General features: G+C 40.5%; 1 protein-coding gene across 2 annotated transcripts in view; it reads right to left on the bottom strand.

Moving 5' to 3' along the window:
- AKR1E2 (aldo-keto reductase family 1 member E2) overlaps positions 1 to 18698 on the bottom strand; it is a 44628-nt gene that overhangs the window by 20436 nt on the left and 5494 nt on the right. Inside the window, exons 3-6 of one of the 2 annotated variants that reach the window (XM_064284816.1) lie at positions 17694 to 17810; positions 6922 to 6999; positions 5023 to 5145; positions 2077 to 2174 (exon numbers count right to left, since the gene is read on the bottom strand). In XM_064284816.1, the coding sequence (XP_064140886.1) occupies positions 2077 to 2174; positions 5023 to 5145; positions 6922 to 6999; positions 17694 to 17810 (416 nt within the window). The remainder of the gene's footprint in view (positions 1 to 2076; positions 2175 to 5022; positions 5146 to 6921; positions 7000 to 17693; positions 17811 to 18698) is intronic. The other variant, XM_064284817.1, reaches the window with a different exon arrangement.

The following is an 18698-nucleotide window of genomic DNA, read 5'->3' as shown; positions in this document are numbered from 1 at the left end:
GTTGCTACCAAGTTCAAACACACATGCTCCATTTCACGTGGAAGGTACACAGGCAATAAAAATTTAAATAATTTCAGCATTTGTCAGGCACCCAGTGTATCCCAGGCACTGAGTTAGGGGCTGGGAATACAGTAATGAATAAGACACAGAATCTGGTCTAAGTAGCTCTGTCTAGTGGAAGAGACTGAGAAGAAACAATGGCAAGACAGTGTGACTAGGGCCTATGATCAAAACATGAACAAGGGGAGTCAGGAAGGGCTCCTGGAGAAGGTGATGCTGAACTGGATCTTAAGTCAGAAGGCGGCATTAGCCAAATTTAAAAAAAAAGAGGTAAGATTTCCAAGTAAAGAGAACGGTATATGCAAAGGCACAGACACCAGAAAGAACATGTCCTTTTCCAGGTACCACAAATAGTTTCATATGGTTGATGCATAGAATGTTTGTGCGGAAGGGGAAGAAATGAGGCCAGAGGCAGGCAGAGGCCAGATCAGATGAGCCTCTTAGGTCATACCAACAACTGAAGAATTTTTAAGCAGGCAGGAAGGTGACATGATCATATTGAGACAGCTCTTTTCAGCTACCGTGTGGGCAACAGATTGAAGTGGTGCAAATCTGGGAGGGAGGGAAGGAGGTATTAGGTTGCATAAGGGAATTCTTACCTAGAGCAGTGATGGTGAGACTAAAAACCATTGCTGCTGCCATCGAGTTGATTCCAACTCATAGTGACCCTACAGAACAGAGTAGAACTGCCCCATAGCGTTTCCAAGGAGCGGCTAGTGGACTCAAACTGCCGGCCTTTTGGTTAGCAGCCGTAGCTCTTAACCACTGCGCCACTAGGGCTCCATATAACTCACCAGTGGGTAGGAATGCTGGGTTCTCTTTGTGGGACACTTGCTATTACTTGCAAATGTGTTACTTCAGAGCCTCATTTGTTCTCTCTTTCTTCTAGCTCTGTTTATAAGGTATCTACATTTCTAACTGTGCGTAAACGAGCGTGTTGATTTTTTTTCTTAGCATGTAATCTGAACAGCATGGGTGTAAATCAGGGAGTGGCACATGAGAACAAAAACGTCAGAGGGAGGAGAAATCTAAGGGAAGGTGAGAAGTTCTGTCTTTACAAATTCAAGAAAGTTGTGGGAATTTATTAAGCAGGAAGTTTTGAACCAAGTAAGGTATTAAAAAACAAAACAAAAAACCCACTGCTGTCAATTCTGACTCATAGCAACCCTATAGGACAGAGTAGAACTACCGCATAGGGTTTCCAAGAAGCAGCTGGTGGATTCAAACTGCTGACCTTTTGGTTAGCAGTCGAGCACTTAACCACTGCACCACCAGGGCTCCTTGACAGTGAGACTAGAGATCAAGAAACAAAATTCTTCTGCCAGAATAATATAACAGAACTTGGCAATTGAGGGATATGGGAAAGGGATGATTTCCAAGTTTCTGGCTTAGGTGGCTAAGTAAATGTGGCTAGGTGTCTCATTAATTGATATATGGAACACTGTACAAATTTCAGGTTCTGGAGAAAAATGACATGAAGAATTTGAGTTATATAAAGATTGAGATGTCTGTAAAATATCTTCATAAAAAAAATCAAACCAAACCCATTGCCATAGAGTCAATTCCAACTCATAGAGACCCAAGAGGACACAGTAGAACTGTTCCATAGGACTTCCAAGGAATGGCTAGTGGATTCCAACTGCCAACTTTTTGGTTAGCAGCCGAGCTCTTAACCACTGTGCCACCATAGAGACATTTAATAGCAGACCAGATGACCAGATGTACTAACCAAGAAATCAGCAAAAGAAGTCACTTCAAGCTAGCTCTGTCACTTAAAAGGTTACTGTTCCTCTTAAGCAGCCCCCTTCAAAGTGACTCTCTCCTTCTGGCTTCCAGTAACAGCTCCCTCCCTTTAGCCCATAGGGTCTGGAGGCATTAGCCATTCCACCTGCAAAATCCCTCGTGGTTTCTCTACACCCTGCCCACATCTCCATTAAACCCTCCTCTATCCAAATTAGAGCGTGGCATCTACTTCCTGCTAGGACCTTGACTAACACAACCACTGACACATCTTACCACGAACCACCAAGAGGACGGTAAGCAGTCACGGAGACATCTCTGGATTGACAAAAACGAATCAGATTCCTCTGAGTAAGATATGGGTGGCATTCAATCTACAAAACAGAATGAAAGTTTCAGAAGATATTCAGACTAATAGTGTACTGGAAGAACTCTAAAAAAGTAGAGAGACCAACATTAATATCTTGGTTCTGTTACTGACTAGCTACATGACCTCTCTCTAGGCCTGAGGGTCTGCATCTGTAAAGTGAAAAGGTTAGACTCAGTGATCGCCAAGACTCTAGCCAGCTGTATGTGTATGAGCCTATGGGCTCAAGGAATATCTGTGTCATCTGAATGCTTAAATATCACCTTCTCAGAGAGGCCTCCCTTGATCACCTTACTTGAAAGCTGCAACCTTCCATGGGAGAAAGGGCAAAAGAAGGACTCACTGCTAAGGGGATACTGAGCTTCTGTTAAGGGTGATGGGAAAATTTGGAAATGGACAGTGGTAATGATCGAACAACATGATAAACATAACTAATGTCACTGAATTGCATATATGAAGACTGTTGAAAGGCAAAGGATTTGTTACGTATATATTTACCCAAAATTTAAAAAAAAAAAAAAAAACTGCAACCCTCCAATAGTTCCCATCTCCCTTCTCTCCTTTATTTTCTTCTACAGCACTTGTCACTATCAGACATCTTATATACTTCAATGATTTGCTAATTGTTTGTCTGTCACCACTAGAATGTAAGCTCCATGTAGGCAAGGACTTTTGTCTGTTTTGTTCACCAGTGTATCCCCAACACCTAGGGCAATGTAGACAAACAGAAGATGCGCAACAAGTATTTGCTGAATGAACAGATGAAACTGAGTCACTACATGTAACCAATACATGCTTTAGGTGACTCCCGCTAATATTTTAAGACACTTGAGAGCAGGATTCCTGTCTTTTCCACATTCCATGAATTCTCATGCACAATTCCAGGTTATAAGTAAACCTAAAATAAATACTTGTTTATCGAGAACTATCGACAGTGCCTTTGGGGGTAGCAGAGGCAGGCTCTCAGGAACATGCAGAGCACAGTACAGCAAACTCAGCAGTCAGGAAAGCCTCCAAAAGAGAAGCCTGCCTGGCTTTCTGAAAACACTTCCAAGTACTCTGCACTCCCGGGTATTCACAACCCTAGCTAGAAAACAGACCTTCCAAACACACCTCATTCCCACTGACCAGCCAACAATCTTTCCTAGTTATTTACAGTGCTGCTCAACATAAAAAGCCAAAACAAAACAGAATCTATTATGCATATAAACAGATTCTGTGTACCCAGTGAAACCTGTGAAACCCGGAACTCACTCGGACTGCTTTGTTTTTCCGGGTCTCACAAATTTCCAACTTTTGACAGGGTACAGCCACCACTTTTCTACTACTCTCTATTCAGTGGAAAATATTTGAGTTTTCATTTTCTGACAGGTTTCCACCTTACATAGATTCTGGCTTTCACAGGTTAGAAACAGGCAAAACTAAACTATGTTAGAAGCCAGGATAGTAGTTACTCTGTGGATAGTGACTAGACTGGGGCATGAGAGGTGTTTCTTGAAGGCTGAGAATATTCTGTTTCTTGCTCTGGTGCTGAATACTTGAATATGTTACTTGTGAAAATTCACCAGGCTCTGCACTTTATGATTTATCCACTTTTCTGTGTGTCTGTTATACCTCAATAAAAACAAGTTTACTTACTAAAAACGAAAGAAAATGATGCTCTATTTTAATAGCCCCAGACTGGAAACTACGCAAATCCCCATCAACAGTAGAACAGATAACTAAACTGTGGAATATTCACACAATGGAATACTACACAGAACAAAGAATATATGATCCACAATCATACACGAATATAAATGAATTTAACAAACAGAATGTTGAGTGAAGGAAGCCAGACACAGAAGAGTAAATAATGTATTGTTTAATCTATATAAAGTTCAAAAACTAATCTATGCTGCTAGAAATCAGAACAGTGGTTACCCTTTGCAGGGGCGGGAGAAGGGATGACTAGCAAAGAGCATGGTAAGGGGGTGCTTCTGGGGTATTGGTCATGTTCTGTTTCTTAATCTGGATGCTGGTCACAGTTTATGAGAATTCATCAAGTTCTATTCTCATATGTACACTTTATACCTTAATAAAAATTTTAAGTAAAATAAAACCAAACACAAAAAGCCCATTGCCATCAAGTCAATTCCAACTCACAGTGACCCTGTAGGACAGAGTAGAACTGCCCCATAGGATTTCCAAGGCTGTAAATCTTTAAAGAAGCAGACTCCCACAGATCGGCTGGAGGGTTCAAACTATCGACCTTTCGGTTAGCAGCAGAGCACTTTTAGTACTGCACCAGCAGGGATCCTTAGTAAAATAAAGCACTACAAAAATGTTCTTGCAACATATAAAGTCAGTCAGTCAATCTAGAGATGCAATAGGTCTTTCCCCAGAAGTCATATCTCTGCATTATACTGGTTCAGCCAGAGTCTGTGAACCTGGTCTGAAAGTCATTCAATTTTCCATCCCTTTAATGCTGCCAATCTGCATGGGCTGGAGAGCAGAGAGAGGGAACATCCCTGATGCTTTCACAGGACACGCCATAATTAATGAGGGGTCTGCCGGGACCTTTCATCAATTCTGAACACACGTGGTGACACACGCCATAACTGCAACTGGACAACCAAGTTTTAGCTCAAGCCTCACCTTACAATATCAACACCCTTACCAGACACGTATTAAAAAAAAAAAGCTCACTTGCCTATCTACCCCTTTACTTGCCAGATTGATACCATAAGTTAAAATTTTGACAGCCCTAAGAAAAATGAGTATTTCATGCACTTCTAATACAGCCCCGCGTAGGCCACAGTGGCTGAAAGGCCAACTACATCCATTAAACCATTTTACACTGTGTATAAGCTCACCTGGTTAGTTATTGGCTTGATTCTCAAATCGGGCTTATCTAAAAGTCTTTCAAGCTGTTCGTGGTTAAAGTTTGACACCCCGATGTATTTCACCAGCCCTGCAATCACCAGGTCCTCCATAGCCTAAAGGAGAACAAAGAATTATTTTTGGTATGCAGCCTCTGCCCACTGCACTGATAATATCCATATCCCTTACCTCCTTTCCACAGTATTTTAAAAATATTTGCTCCACTAAATATTTTTTAAATGTTTTACTTGATGCTTCAAAAGCATTTCTGCACTCAAGGTCTATTCCCGATTCCATCACTTAATAGCTGAGAGAACTTGGGCAAGTTATATGACACCACTAAGCCTCAATTCCCTCATCTGCAAAACAGGGTCAAGATCGTCTACATCACAGAGTTGTTTTTAAGGATTCAATGAAATAATGCATGTAAAGCATTTAGCAAAGGGCCAGAATTTAGCAAACACTCAACACATTTTAGCTACTACTATTTTATTCCTATTATCCGAGAATCTATTGATGTGATGCTTGGCAAGTATGCCCTTTCCTGATTTTATTCGTTCACCTTTCTTTCCACTTAGATTAGAATCTTCTTAAGCACAGGGATGTATCTTCATTCTCCTGTTCTGCCCTTACCATTTAACAGGGTAAGGAACTTGAGGGCAGAGCAACTCAAAGCTTTGTGCTGCTCAATGATCAGCCAGCCAGACTGCCCCTCAGCTTCACAAAGAGTATGGCCTTTGTGTCAGTGTAAGTAGTCAGCAGGAAGTCCTGGGTGGCCATGGGGTCAGTGACAAGTGAGTCAATGTGCACCACTTATTGCCTCAATTCTGCAACAATCAGCCTCACTTATGCTACATAAATAACCTAGAGTTTAACCCCAAAAACAACCTGGCACCAAGCCTAACATCTCGGACTCAGACACCTTGGCTAATCTCCATTGTTTCACTGATTTGTATGTTTAAAATAAAAAATTGTTTTTAACTGGGAGAAGTTGATAATGCCTAGCTCAGGTATTCCAGCCCTGTCTGATGTTTCCCTCTCTAGTCTCACTCTCCCTGGATAATCTTAGGTACTCTCATGGCTTTACCTATCAGTTCCACTAATGGCTCCAGAATCTCTTCTCCTCAATTCAAGCTAGGACCTAAACTCAGCAAGCTCAAATTTGAACTCACTTTCCTCCTACGCCTCATATTTGGCCCTTCTTTATTCCCCATGTTGGTTAGCAAGATTGCAGGCACCAAGTCACCTGTGCTAGAAGACTCAGTCACCAGGGAATCTTCCTGCCCCTCACTCCATATCAATCTATCAACGCTACAACCAGGAGTCTTTCAAATCCATCACCTCCTCTTCATTCCCACGGTCACTATCTTACTTCAAGCCTTTATCAACTTCCATCTGTACTCTGGCAAGAGGCTTGTAACCTGGTACCTCTACCGCCATGTTTTTACCACTTCCCAACACAAACATTGCCATGCTGCCCAAGCTATCCTTCTAAAATGCTTAAAAAGGAAGCAAACAGAACTAAAAAATGTTAATAGTGTTTACCACGGGGATGGGAAAGTGGATTGTTTTTATTTCCTTTTTTATGCTCTTCTGTATTTTCTGTAATATGTGATTTTTTTAATCAAAAAATAAACATTTGAGGGGAAAAAAAGGGGAGGCCTAGATTAGTTATCCCTAAAACAAATGTTTCAGAAAGATGAACCAAACTAAACTAAGGTAACAAGAAAGTCATTTGAGGTCTCTGAGTTCTTCAACCACTTCATTCCTAATTCATACTACAAACCGTGTCTCAGATAAACAAACCTGGTGTGTTTGAACACAAAAAGCTCAAGATCTGACATTCACTGACTGGAATGCAAGAAGCTGGCAGATGGTGCCGCTTAGCTTACCTCCCACGTTTCCAGGTAGTCCGTTTCACTGGGTATTACCATGCCATTGCGATCTAAAGGCAAGTCTTTTTCCCCAGGCTGTGGAAACCAGAAGTAAAGGAGCTTACGAGCCATTCCTGATGTGGAGACTGTGTAGCAGGAGAACCAAAATGTATGGAAAGAACTCTGGACTACATGTCAGAAAATCTGAGACCAAACCATGGACCCATCACTAAGCAGCCCCATCCTGACCATGTGACTTCATTTCCCCAGGCTTTCACCTTTATTAGACCAAGGGTTGGTTGGACTGGATGGTGTACAAAGTACCTGACAGCCTTGAAGTTCACTGTCCACCTCTCGCAAGACAGGAAATGAAAAGAAGACTTTGAATTCTTGCCAATTGCCAGAAAATAGTAATTTCAGGTAAACAATTTGGGAGGGAAGAGGTCTTCCCTTCAAGTTATAAGAGTTCAACCAACCTTCTCCCAACTCCATTGTGAGGATTCTCTCTCCTTTTCTTAGGATTCCCAGCATAGTGAGAGAAAATGAAGGCAGAATTAATACAAAGGTGCGTGGGATGTATGGGGTAAAGAAAGACAGCTTGAAAGACTAAGAATCTGAAGTCATCCCTCACCTGCTTCACTCATGCAAAACTCTATGTAATATGATGCAGGATGAATGGTGTAAGACACATTTATTTCATAAGACTTAATCGTTCTCCCAAGCAACAGTGGGCAGGATGTCTAAAATTCCAGCCTGATCCACATTTAAGAAGAATTCTGGATGATGAACAGAAGCATCTCCCAGGCTGACATCTATCTTTGCCTCCACGAAAATGCCTTCACCTCATCGTGGGCTCTGCTCTCCTAAAAACTTATTGCCATCGAGTTGATACTGACTCATAGCTACCCTACAGGACAGAGTAGAACTGCCCTGTAGGGTTTCCAAGGCTGTAATCTTAATGGAAGCAAACTGCCACATCTTTCTCCCATGGAGCAGCTGGTGGGTTCGAACTTCTGACCTTTTGGTTAGCAGTCAAACGCTTAACCACTGCGCCACTAGGGCTCCTTTCTGCCCTCCTAATCATCGAAAATCACAACACACCTACCAGTTCCTACTGGCCAGAGACATGCAGACTATGCTGCTCTAAGAATAAAGCCCAAAGAGTCTCCAGTCCTCAATAGTTCTGCATGAAGTTGGAATTCCCCTGCTAGGCATTTATGTTTCATGTGCTTAACTCTCAAATACTTATAGATTTCCACTCTGTAATCTGTTCAGTGATCCGAGACCTTTCCCCACTCTTCTTGTTTTAGGCGCTGTCAAGTTGGTTCTGACTTATAGCAACCCTATGTACAACAGAATGAAACACTGCTCGGTCCCTCAGTGAACCGAGACCTTTCCCCACTCTTCTTGTTTTAGGCGCTGTCAAGTTGGTTCTGACTTATAGCAACCCTATGTACAACAGAATGAAACACTGCTCGGTCCCTCAGTGAACCGAGACCTTTCCCCACTCTTCTTGTTTTAGGCGCTGTCAAGTTGGTTCTGACTTATAGCAACCCTATGTACAACAGAATGAAACACTGCTCGGTCCCTCCCTACTCTACCACCCAGATATTCAACTATGGCGATCTGCTAGAGGTGAGGGACAGGCAGAGAATAATGAAAGACTGACCTGAACAGATGGTTCTAGACCCCAATAATCTTCAAATTTCTGCACCTCAGTTTCACCATCTATAAAATGGTGATACTAATAGCATCTGTCTCATAGAATTTTTGTGAGGATTAAATGAGTTCACACATGTAAAGCACCTAAAGAGTACCTGGCACATATTAAGTGCTATATAATTATTCCCTACTATTATTATTTTTTTTTAACTTATTATTCTCAGAAAAAATTGCTCAAAATTTCAAAGATATGGAAATCATTTCTGGATCGTTCACTCTTGTTTTGATTTTTGGCATCTTTGTTCTATATTAACGTGACTGACGTAAAGTGGCCTATATCTTTTTCTTTTTTTTTTAATTTTTATTGTGCTTTAAGTGAAAGTTTACAAATCAGGTCAGTCTCTCATACAAAAATTTACATACACTTTGCTATACACTCCTAACTGCTCTCCCCCTAAAGACCCAGCGCAGTCATTCCCTCCACTATCCCTCCTCGTGTCCACTCGGGCAGCTTATGGTCCCCTCTGCCCTCTCATCTCCCCTCCAGACAGGAGATGCCAATATAGTCTCATGTGTCTACTTGATCCAAGAAGCTTGCTCTTCACCATCATTTTCCATCCCATATTCCAGTCCAATCCCTGTCTGAAGAGTTGGCTTTGGGAGTGCTTCCTGTCTTGGGTTAACAGAAGGTCTCGGGACCATGGCCTCCAGGGTCTTTCCAGTTCCAGTCTAACCACTAAGTCAGGTCTTTTTATGAGAATTTGGGGTCTGCATCCCACTGCTGTCCTGCTCCCTCAGGGGTTCTCTATTGTGTCCCCTGTCAGTGCACTCATCAGTTGTGGCCGGGTACCATCTAATTCTTCTGGTCTCAGGCTGATGTAGTCTCTGGCTTATGTGGTCCTTTCTGTCTGTTAGGCTCATAATTACCTTGTGTCTTTGGTGTTCTTCATTCTTCCTTGCTCCAGGTGGATTGAGACCAATTGATGCATCTTAGATGGCTGCTTGCTAGCATTTAAGGCCCCAGATGCCACTCTCCAAGTGGGATGCAGAATGTTTTCTTAATAGATTTTATTATGCCAATTGACTTAGACGTCCCCCAAAACCATGGTCCCTAAACCTTGCCCCTATTACACTGGCCTTCAAAGCATTCAGTTTATTCCGGGAACTTCTTCACTTTTGGTTTAGTCCAGTCGTGTGGACCTCTCCTGTATTGTGTGTTGTTGTTCCCTTCACCTAAAATAAAACTTAGCTACTATCTAATTACTGAAAAAACCTCTCCCTTCCATATTTTCTTCTCTGTTTAAACTATTTCTCCAGTTATTATAATAGAAGTTTACACAATATTTGTCCCTTTGCAACTAATTTCACTCAGCATAATGTCTTCCAGATTCCTCCATGTTATGAAATGTTTCACAGATTCCTCACTGTTCTTTATCGATGCGTAGTATTCCATTGCGTGAATATACCATAATTTATTTATCCATTCATCCATCGATGGGCACCTTGGTTGCTTCCAACTTCTTGCTATTGTAAACAGTGCTGCAATGAACATGGGTGTGCATATATGTTTGCGTAAGGCTCTTATTTCTCTAGGATATATTCCAAGGAGTGGGATTGCTGGATTGTATGGTATTTCAATTTCTAGTTTTTTAAGGAAGTGCCAAATCAATTTCCAAAGTGGTTGTACCATTTTAATTCCAACCAGCACTATATAAGTGTTCCAGTCTCTCCACAGCCTGTCCAACATTAATTATTGTTTTTTTTTATTACTGCCAGCTTTGCTGCAGTGAGATGGAATCTCATTGTAGTTTTGATTTGCATTTCTCTAATGGCTAATGATCTAAGCATTTCCTCATGTACCATGTACCTGTTAGCACCCTGAATATCTTCTTTAGTAAAGTGCCTGTCCATATCCTTTTCCCATTTTTCAATGGGTTATTTGTCTTTTTGTGGTTGAGTTTTACCAGAATCATGTAGATTTTAGAGATCAGGTGCTGATCAGAAATGTCATAGCTAAAAAATTTTTCCCAGTCTGTAGGTAGTCTTTTTACTCTTTTGGTGAAGAGCATAGTTGTTTGATTTTTAGGAGCTCCCAGTTATCTGGTTTTTCTTCTGCATTTTTAGTAATGTTTTGTATACTGTTTATGCCATGTATTAGGGTGCCTAACATTGTCCTAAAGATCTTCCATGATCTTTATCATTTTAGATTCTATGTTTAGGTCTTTGATCCATTTTTAGTTAGTTTTCATGCATGGTGTGAGGGATGGGTCTTGTTTCATTTTTTTGCAGATGGATATCCAGTTATGCCAGCACCATTTTTTAAAAAGACTGTCTTTTCTGCATTTAACTGACTTTGGGCCTTTGTCAAATATCAGCTGCTCATATGTGGATGGATTTGTCTGGATTCTCAATTCTGTTCCATTGGTCTACATATCTGTTGTTGTACCAGTATCAGGCTGTTTTGACTACTAGGGCAGTATAACAGGTTCTAAAGTCAGGTAGAGTGAGGCCTCCCACTTTGTTCTTCTTTTTCAGTAATGCTTTACTTAACCGGGTCTCTTGTCCTTCCATATGAGGTTGGTGATTTGTTTCTGTATCTCATTAAAAAATGACACTGGAATTTGGATCGGAATTGCATTGGATCTATAGATGGCTTTTGGTAGAACAGACATTTTTACAATGTTAAGTCTTCCTATCTATGAGCAAGGTATGTTTTTCCATCTATGTAGGTCTCTATTGGTTTCTTGCAGTAGCATTTTGTAGTTTTCTTTGTATAGGTCTTTCACATCTCTGGTAAGATTTATTCCTAGGTATTTTATCTTTCTGGGGGCTACTATAAATGGTATTCATTTGGTGATTTCCTCTTCGATGTCCTTTTTGTTGGTGTAGAGGGATCCAACTGATTTTTGTATGTTTATCTTGTATCCTGATACACTGCTGAACTCTTCTATTAATTTCAGTAGTTTTTTTGAAGATTCCTTAGGGTGTTCTGCATATAACATCATGTCATCTGCAAATAGAGGTATTTTTACTTCTTCCTTTTTTACCAATCTGAATGCCCTTTATTTCCTTATCTAGTCTAACTGCTCTGGCTAGGACCTCCAGCACGATATTGAATAAGAGCGGTGATAACAAGCATCTTCGTCTGGTTCCTGTTCTCAGGTGGAATGCTTTCAAAATCTCTCCATTTAGGATGATATGGGCTGTTGGCTCTGTATAAATGTCCTTTATAAGGCTAAGGAATATTCCTTCTACTCCTATTTTGCTGAGAGTTTTTATCATGAATGGGTGTTGGACTTTGTCAAATGCCTTTTCTGCATCAATTGATAAAATCATATGGTCCTTGTCTTTTGTTTTATTTATACGATGGATTACATTAATTGTTTTTGTAATGTTGAACCATCCCTGCATATGTGGTATGAATCCCACTTGGTCATGGTGAATTATTTTCTGGATATGTTGTTGAATTCTACTGGCTAGAATTTTCATGAGGATTTTTGCATCTAAGTTCATGAGGGATATAGGTCTGCAATTTTCTTTTTTTGTGGTATCTTTACCTGGTTTTGATATCAGGGATATGCTGGCTTCATAGAATGAGTTTGGGAGTATTCTGTCCTTTTCTGTGCTCTGAAATACTTTTAGTAGTAGTGGTGTTACCTCTTCTCTGAAAGTTTGGTAGAACTCTGAAGTGAAGCCGTCCCAGGCCAGGGCTTTTTTTTGTTGGGAGTTTTTTGATTACCTTTTCAATCTCTTCTTTTGTTATGGGTCTATTTAGTTGTTCTACCTCTGTTTGTGTTAGTTTAGGTAGGTAGTCTGTTTCTAGGAATTCATCCATTTCTTCTAGGTTTTCTAATTTGTTAGAGTACAATTTTTCATAGTAATCTGATATTCTTTTAATTTCAGTTGGATCTGTTGTGATATGCCCCATCTCATTTCTTATTCAGGTTATTTGTTTCCTGTATTTCTTTAGTCAGCCTGGCCAATGGTTTATCAATTTTGTTAATTTTTTCAAAGAACCAGCTTTTGGTCTTGTTAACTCATTCAATTGTTTTTCTGTTCTCTAATTCATTTAGTTCTGCTCTAATTTTTTTAATTGCTTTCTTCTGGTGCCTGAGGGTTTCTTTTATTGTACTCTTTCTATTTGTTCAAGTTGTAAGGACAGTTCTTTTTTTGGCTCTTTCTTCTTTTCATGTGTGTGCATTTATTGATATAAATTGACCTCTGAGCACTGCTTTCGCTGTGTCCCAAAGGTTCTGATAGGAAGTGTCTTCATTCACATTGGGCTCTATGAATTTCTTTATTCCCTCCTTAATGTCTTCTATAACCCAGTCTTTTTTGAACAGGGTATCGTTCAGTTTCCAAGTATTTGATTTATTTTCCCTGGTTTTTCTGTTATGGATTTCTACTTTTATGGCCTTATCGTCAGAGAAGATGCTCTGTGATATTTCAATGTTTTGGATTCTGCAAAGGCTTGCTTTATGACCTAATATGTGGTCTATTCTAGAGAATGTTCCATGTGCACTGAAAAAGAAAGTATACTTTGCAGCTAGCTGTTGGGTGGTATGTTCTGTATATGTATATGAGGTCGAGTTGGTTGACTGTGGCATTTAGATCTTCCATGTCTTTATTGGGCTTCTTACTGTATATCCTGTCCTTCACCGAAAGTGGTATGTTGAAGTCTCCTTTTATAATTGTGGAGGTGTCTATCTCACTTTTCAATGCTGTTAGAGTTTGTTTTAGGTATCTTGCAGCCCTGTCACTGGGTGCATAAACATTTAATATGGTTATATCTTCCTGGTAAATTGTCCCTTTAATCATTATATAGTGTCCTTCCTTATCACTTGCGGTGGATTTAACTTTAAAGTCTATTTTGTCAGAAATTAATATTGCCACTCCTGCTTGTTTTTGATTGTTGTTTGCTTGATATAGTTTTATCCATCCTTTGAGTTTTAGTTTGTTTGTGTCTCTAAGTCTAAGACGTGTCTCTTATAGGCAGCATATAGCTGGATTATGTTTTTTTATCCAATCTGCAACTCTCTGTCTCTTAATTGATGCATTTAGTCCATTTCCATTCAGTGTAATTATAGATAGGTATGAGTTTAGTGCTGTCATTTTGATGTCTTTTTTGTGTGTTGTTGACAGTTTCATTTTTCCACTTACTTTTTTGTGCTGAGAAGTTTTTCTTTGTAAATTGTGTGTTCCTCTTTTTCATTGTAGTTGTATTTGTTTTTGCTGAGTCTTTATGTTTATCTTGGTTTTTATTTTGAAGTATGGGACTGTTAGTCTTCTTTGTGGTTACCTTAATAATGTCACCTATTTTTCTAAGTACAAACCTAACTTGTATCTCTGTATATTGCCTTGATTTCCTCTCCAAATGGAAGATCTATGCCTACTGTTTTTAATCCCTCTTTATTGATTGATTATTGTCATCTTTTACATAATGACATCAGTGATTCCCTGTTTTCAGCTATTTTTTAATCTTATTTTATTTTCGTGATTTTCCTATCTGAGCTGATGTCAGGATGCTCTGTTCTGTGTCCTAGTGTTGTGTTGATATCTGATACTATTGATTTTCTAACAACAGAACTCCCTTTAGTATTTCTTGTAGTTTTGGTTTGGTTTTTGCAAATTCTCTAAGCTTGTGTTTATCTGTAAATGACTTAATTTCACCTTCATATTTCACAGACAGTTTTGCTGAATATGTCATTCTTGGGTGGCAATTTTTTCTCCTTCGGTGCTCTACATATGTCATCCCATTGCCTTCATGCCTGCATGGTTTCTGACAAGTAGTCCAAACTTATTGATTCTCCTTTGTAGGTGACTTTTAACTTATCCCTGGCTGCTCTTAAAATTTTCTCTTTATCTTTGGTTTTGGCAAGTTTGATGATAATATGTCTTGATGATGTTCTTTTGGGATCTACCTTGTATGGGGTTCAATGAGCATCTTGGATCGATATCCTTTCCTCTTTCACGATGTCAGAGAAGTTTTCTGCCAACAAATCTTCAACGATTCTCTCTGTATTTTCTGTTATCCCTCCCTGTTCTGGAATTCCAATCACTCGCATGTTATTCTCTTTGATAGAGTCCCAAATGATTCTTAGGGTTTCTTCATTTTTTTTTAATTCTTTTATCCAATTTTCTTCAAATATATTGGTTCCAAGTGTCTTATCCTCCATCTCCCCAATTCTGCATTCCAGTTCCTTAATTCTGCTCCTCTCCTATTTAGTTGTCTAATTCTGTAATTTCATTGTTAATCTTTTGAATTTCTGAATGCTGTCTCTCTATGGATTCTTGCAGCTTATTAAATTTTTCATTATGTTCTTGAATAATCTTTTTAATTTCTTCAACTGCTTTATCTGTGTGTTCCTTGGCTTTTTCTGTACGTTGCCTGATTTCGTTTCTGATGTCGTTCCTGATGTCTTGAAGTGTTCTGTATATTAATCTTCTGTATCCCACATCTGGCAATTTCAGGAATATACCTTCATCTGGGAGAGACGTGGATTCTCTGTTTTGGGAATTCGTGGACGCAATTATGGTCTGCTTTTCTTTATGTGACTTGATATTGACTGCTGTCTCCGAACCATCTATAATTTATTGGAATAATTTATTTTATATTTGCTCACTGTGTCCTATCTTCTTGCTTTGTTTTGTTTCAATATACCCAGATAGGGTACAAGAGTGTGCTAACTTGATTACTGGAGCCTTTGAAGCACTAATGTCCTGTTACCAGATGGTTAGAGCTGTTACCAGGTATATGAGCCTATGAGTCCATTCACTATTCTTGAATAGATTTACCTCGGGTGTTCTGATAGTCGGTCACCAGTATGTGGTGTAGGCTCTCATCTACTACCTTAGGGGAGTAGTGGTGATGGTTGTATGCACTGGTTTCTGGTAGCAGCAGGGGGTCACACTCTGAGGAGGGCAGGGTGCTGACAGCCTTCCCCCAAGTGTCAGTGAGGAAGAAGCATCTCTGTTCTCTAGAGTGCTCTGGTGGGTGGGCTCTGTAGCTGTACCTTAGGCACCCAATGCTTAGACCTGTAAAGACTGGTAGGCTCCACTATCCTCAGAACCATTTCGCAGGTGGCTAGGTGGTGTGGATGGAGCCTTAGCCCTCAGGTCCCTGCTGTGGGTAGGTGAAAAAAAAAAGGTAGGTGAAGGCTCTGTTTAATAGGTAGAGCAGTATCAGACCTCCAAAACCTGTCTTTCCACCACAAAGCTGAAACAATTACCGTTGGACCTCTAACAGATTTGCGTTTGCATTATAATAGCCACCTGGTTCCATGTAGGGGTAAAAGTCAAAGTTTGTGGATTGCTTATGCCTAAACTGGAGCCACTTCTGCTCTGAGCTTCCAGTTTAGGGGAGTCTGGAAAGTATTTTTCCCGTTTTTTAATTTGCTCCACCTCCCAGGCCAGGAGAATGGGTCAGAAAAAGTGCTGCTCATTCTGTCTGAGCCCCAGGAAATTAAAATGTTAATGAAGCTGGCTGGGGCAGGGAGGGGAGGGTTCAGATAGATAGGAGAGAGTACTTTCAGAAGAAGCTATTGGATCCATGCTGTAAATTAGACAAAATCACTTATCTTATGCCAAGAGCACTGTTTTATCTCAGATTCCAGAGGCATGTATAGCCTGTGTGCACTGGCTGGGTCCCCACCAAGATTGCTCCAGGGGGTTAGGGCTGCTCAGGAAACTACCATCAGCCCCACCGCATTCACACCAAAGAATGGCACCAAGGAATCAGAGCTGAGGTGCTATGTGGGCTTGGCAACTCGTCGTTGCTCCTGCACAGTCTCTTGCTCCCCTGTCACTCAGGTAGATTCCTTAGTTCTGTGTTTGATGCACAGGGTTTCGGAGACTGTCATATATGTAATCAATTCACTTGTTTTTTTGGGGTCTTTGTTGCAAGAGGGTTCAGTGGAAGTTTCTGACTAGTTAGCCATCTTGACCCCGCCTCGTAGCCTATATCTTCTTTTGAAACTAGATACAAAGCCTTAAAGCAAAGCTACACTAGGAATGAAGTGAGTTTTGTTGTTGTTGTTGTTTTAATCTTAAAAGATAACCAACAGTTTGGCACACACCACGAGAACCTCAAACAAGGTAAACACATAAGAGACGGCTGAGCAGCTTATCACCCATTCCAACTTAGGAAAAACATACTTTCAAGGACTTCTGCATTTCATGGGTGCCACCTGTGTGACTAAGTCCTTAGCCAGGCAGGCTGTCATTTTGGTTTGGGGCACAGGTGAAGGAACATCCTGGTCAGGACCAACATAAAATGGAGGTAGGTACCCACCATCAGCCAGATGGAGACAAACCAGAGAAAAGCTCAGGAAGGCTTAAAGGGAGACAGGGGATATGATATGCAATTAAGTAAAAAGAGGATAAAACCAATGGAAAAAATAATTCACCATCATAACCAACTGAACCCATGCTGCAGGTGAACAACAAAATACCCCAATATTGCAAAACAACAGTCTCTCCGTAAAGAGAATAGAACCTGGCAAGTAGACAGACAAGGTCAGAACTGACTGGGAACTTGGTAATGGAATAAGAAGTGGCTTTGAGCAGAGTATTTCCTCTGTCTGATACCTGCTTTCATTTAAAAGTCCTATGCAGGGGGAAAAAAAGAAAAACTTACTGCTCTCTGGGCTTGGAGAAAATACAACTGGCTTGGAAGAAAGAACCATAGAAAGTTAGAACTGTGGGAGGCCTCAGAGGTTGTCTAATCCAAACCTCTCCTGAGTTAAGGCTCAGAGATATCAGGTGGCTTGCCCAAACCACACAGTGTATGGCTGATGCAGCACTAGAACCCATGTGCTCTGACTGCTGGTCATGTTCTTCCCAGCACACTATGCAGTATGAGCAAGGAAGGGAAACAAACCCACTGCTATCAAGTTGATTCCAACTCATAGCAACCCTTTAGGACAGAGTAGAACTGCCCCATAGGGTTTCCAAGGCTGTAAATCTTTGGAGAAGCAGACTGCCACATTTTTCTCCCTGAGAGCAGCTGGTGGGTTCAAATCACCAACCTTTTGGTTTGCAGCCAAGTGCTTTAACCACTGTACCACCAGAGCTCCTAAGGAAGGGAAAGGTACTGCAAACTGGGTATCTAACCACCTACTGAGCTATACCTTGAAACCCATAGGCCAGTGTATGAGGTAGAGGTCCAAGTAATCCAACTTCAAGGCTTTTAGACTCTTGTAGCATGCTGTTTTCACCAAGGCCTTCTTGTGGTAGGTACACCATAGCTACAAAGGAGAGGAAGAAAGCACCATCACGTACAGCCACAAATGCAATGTTGACACATTTGCTCCTTATCCCCACCAACCCAGTATATGGATGGCAAAAAGCATCAAAGAAGAAATGACAATAAATACATGACAGGTTCTGAGGGGAGTGACAACATTACCCTCAGAAAAGTTCCAGGACTCCCTCAGGGAGAGAATCACCAAAGCTGGGCTCCTTCTGCCTTATTCCTACTGAATGGGAAGTTCAGGACACCATAAGATATTTGATGGGAGGGAGGGCTGACTAGTTATTTGGATCCACTAAGACCAAAAAAATGCCTGCAGGTATAGAGGCTATAAGAAAAAAATCAGAAGAATTTCTATGTTGTGCTTCCCACTTAAGTAGATCCTATGCTAAAGGTGGTTAAACTAGGCAAATGTGTTAGTACCCATTATTTATATTGAACACTCTATTTCTTATTAGTAACTTTATTAAGATCCATTTCCCATGTTATACAACTCACCCATTTAAAGTGTACCATTCAATGGTTTTCATATACTCGCCGAGTTGTGCGACCATCACCACAATCAATTTAAGAACATTTCATGACCCCCAAAAGAAACTCCATACCCTTTAGCAGCCACTCCCCAGCCCCGCTACTGTTAACCGCCATCAAGTTGGCTCCAAATCATTGCGACCTTAACCTTTTTTATGAAGAAAAGTTTGTAATTAGTTTTCCACTCATTATTTTCCCTGTTATACTAACTGTGACAGTTAGTGAAAAAACAAAAATGACTAAGTTTAATTAAAGTAAAAGAAAGGGTATTAAAAGATATTGAAGCAAACTATGTTGTTGTTAGGTACTGACAAGTCGATTTCGACTCATAGCAACACAATGTGACAGAGTA

Source organism: Loxodonta africana, chromosome 4 (assembly GCF_030014295.1).
Source record: "Loxodonta africana isolate mLoxAfr1 chromosome 4, mLoxAfr1.hap2, whole genome shotgun sequence".
Taxonomy (NCBI): domain Eukaryota; kingdom Metazoa; phylum Chordata; class Mammalia; order Proboscidea; family Elephantidae; genus Loxodonta; species Loxodonta africana.
This window is presented reverse-complemented; position numbering and strand designations above follow the sequence as displayed.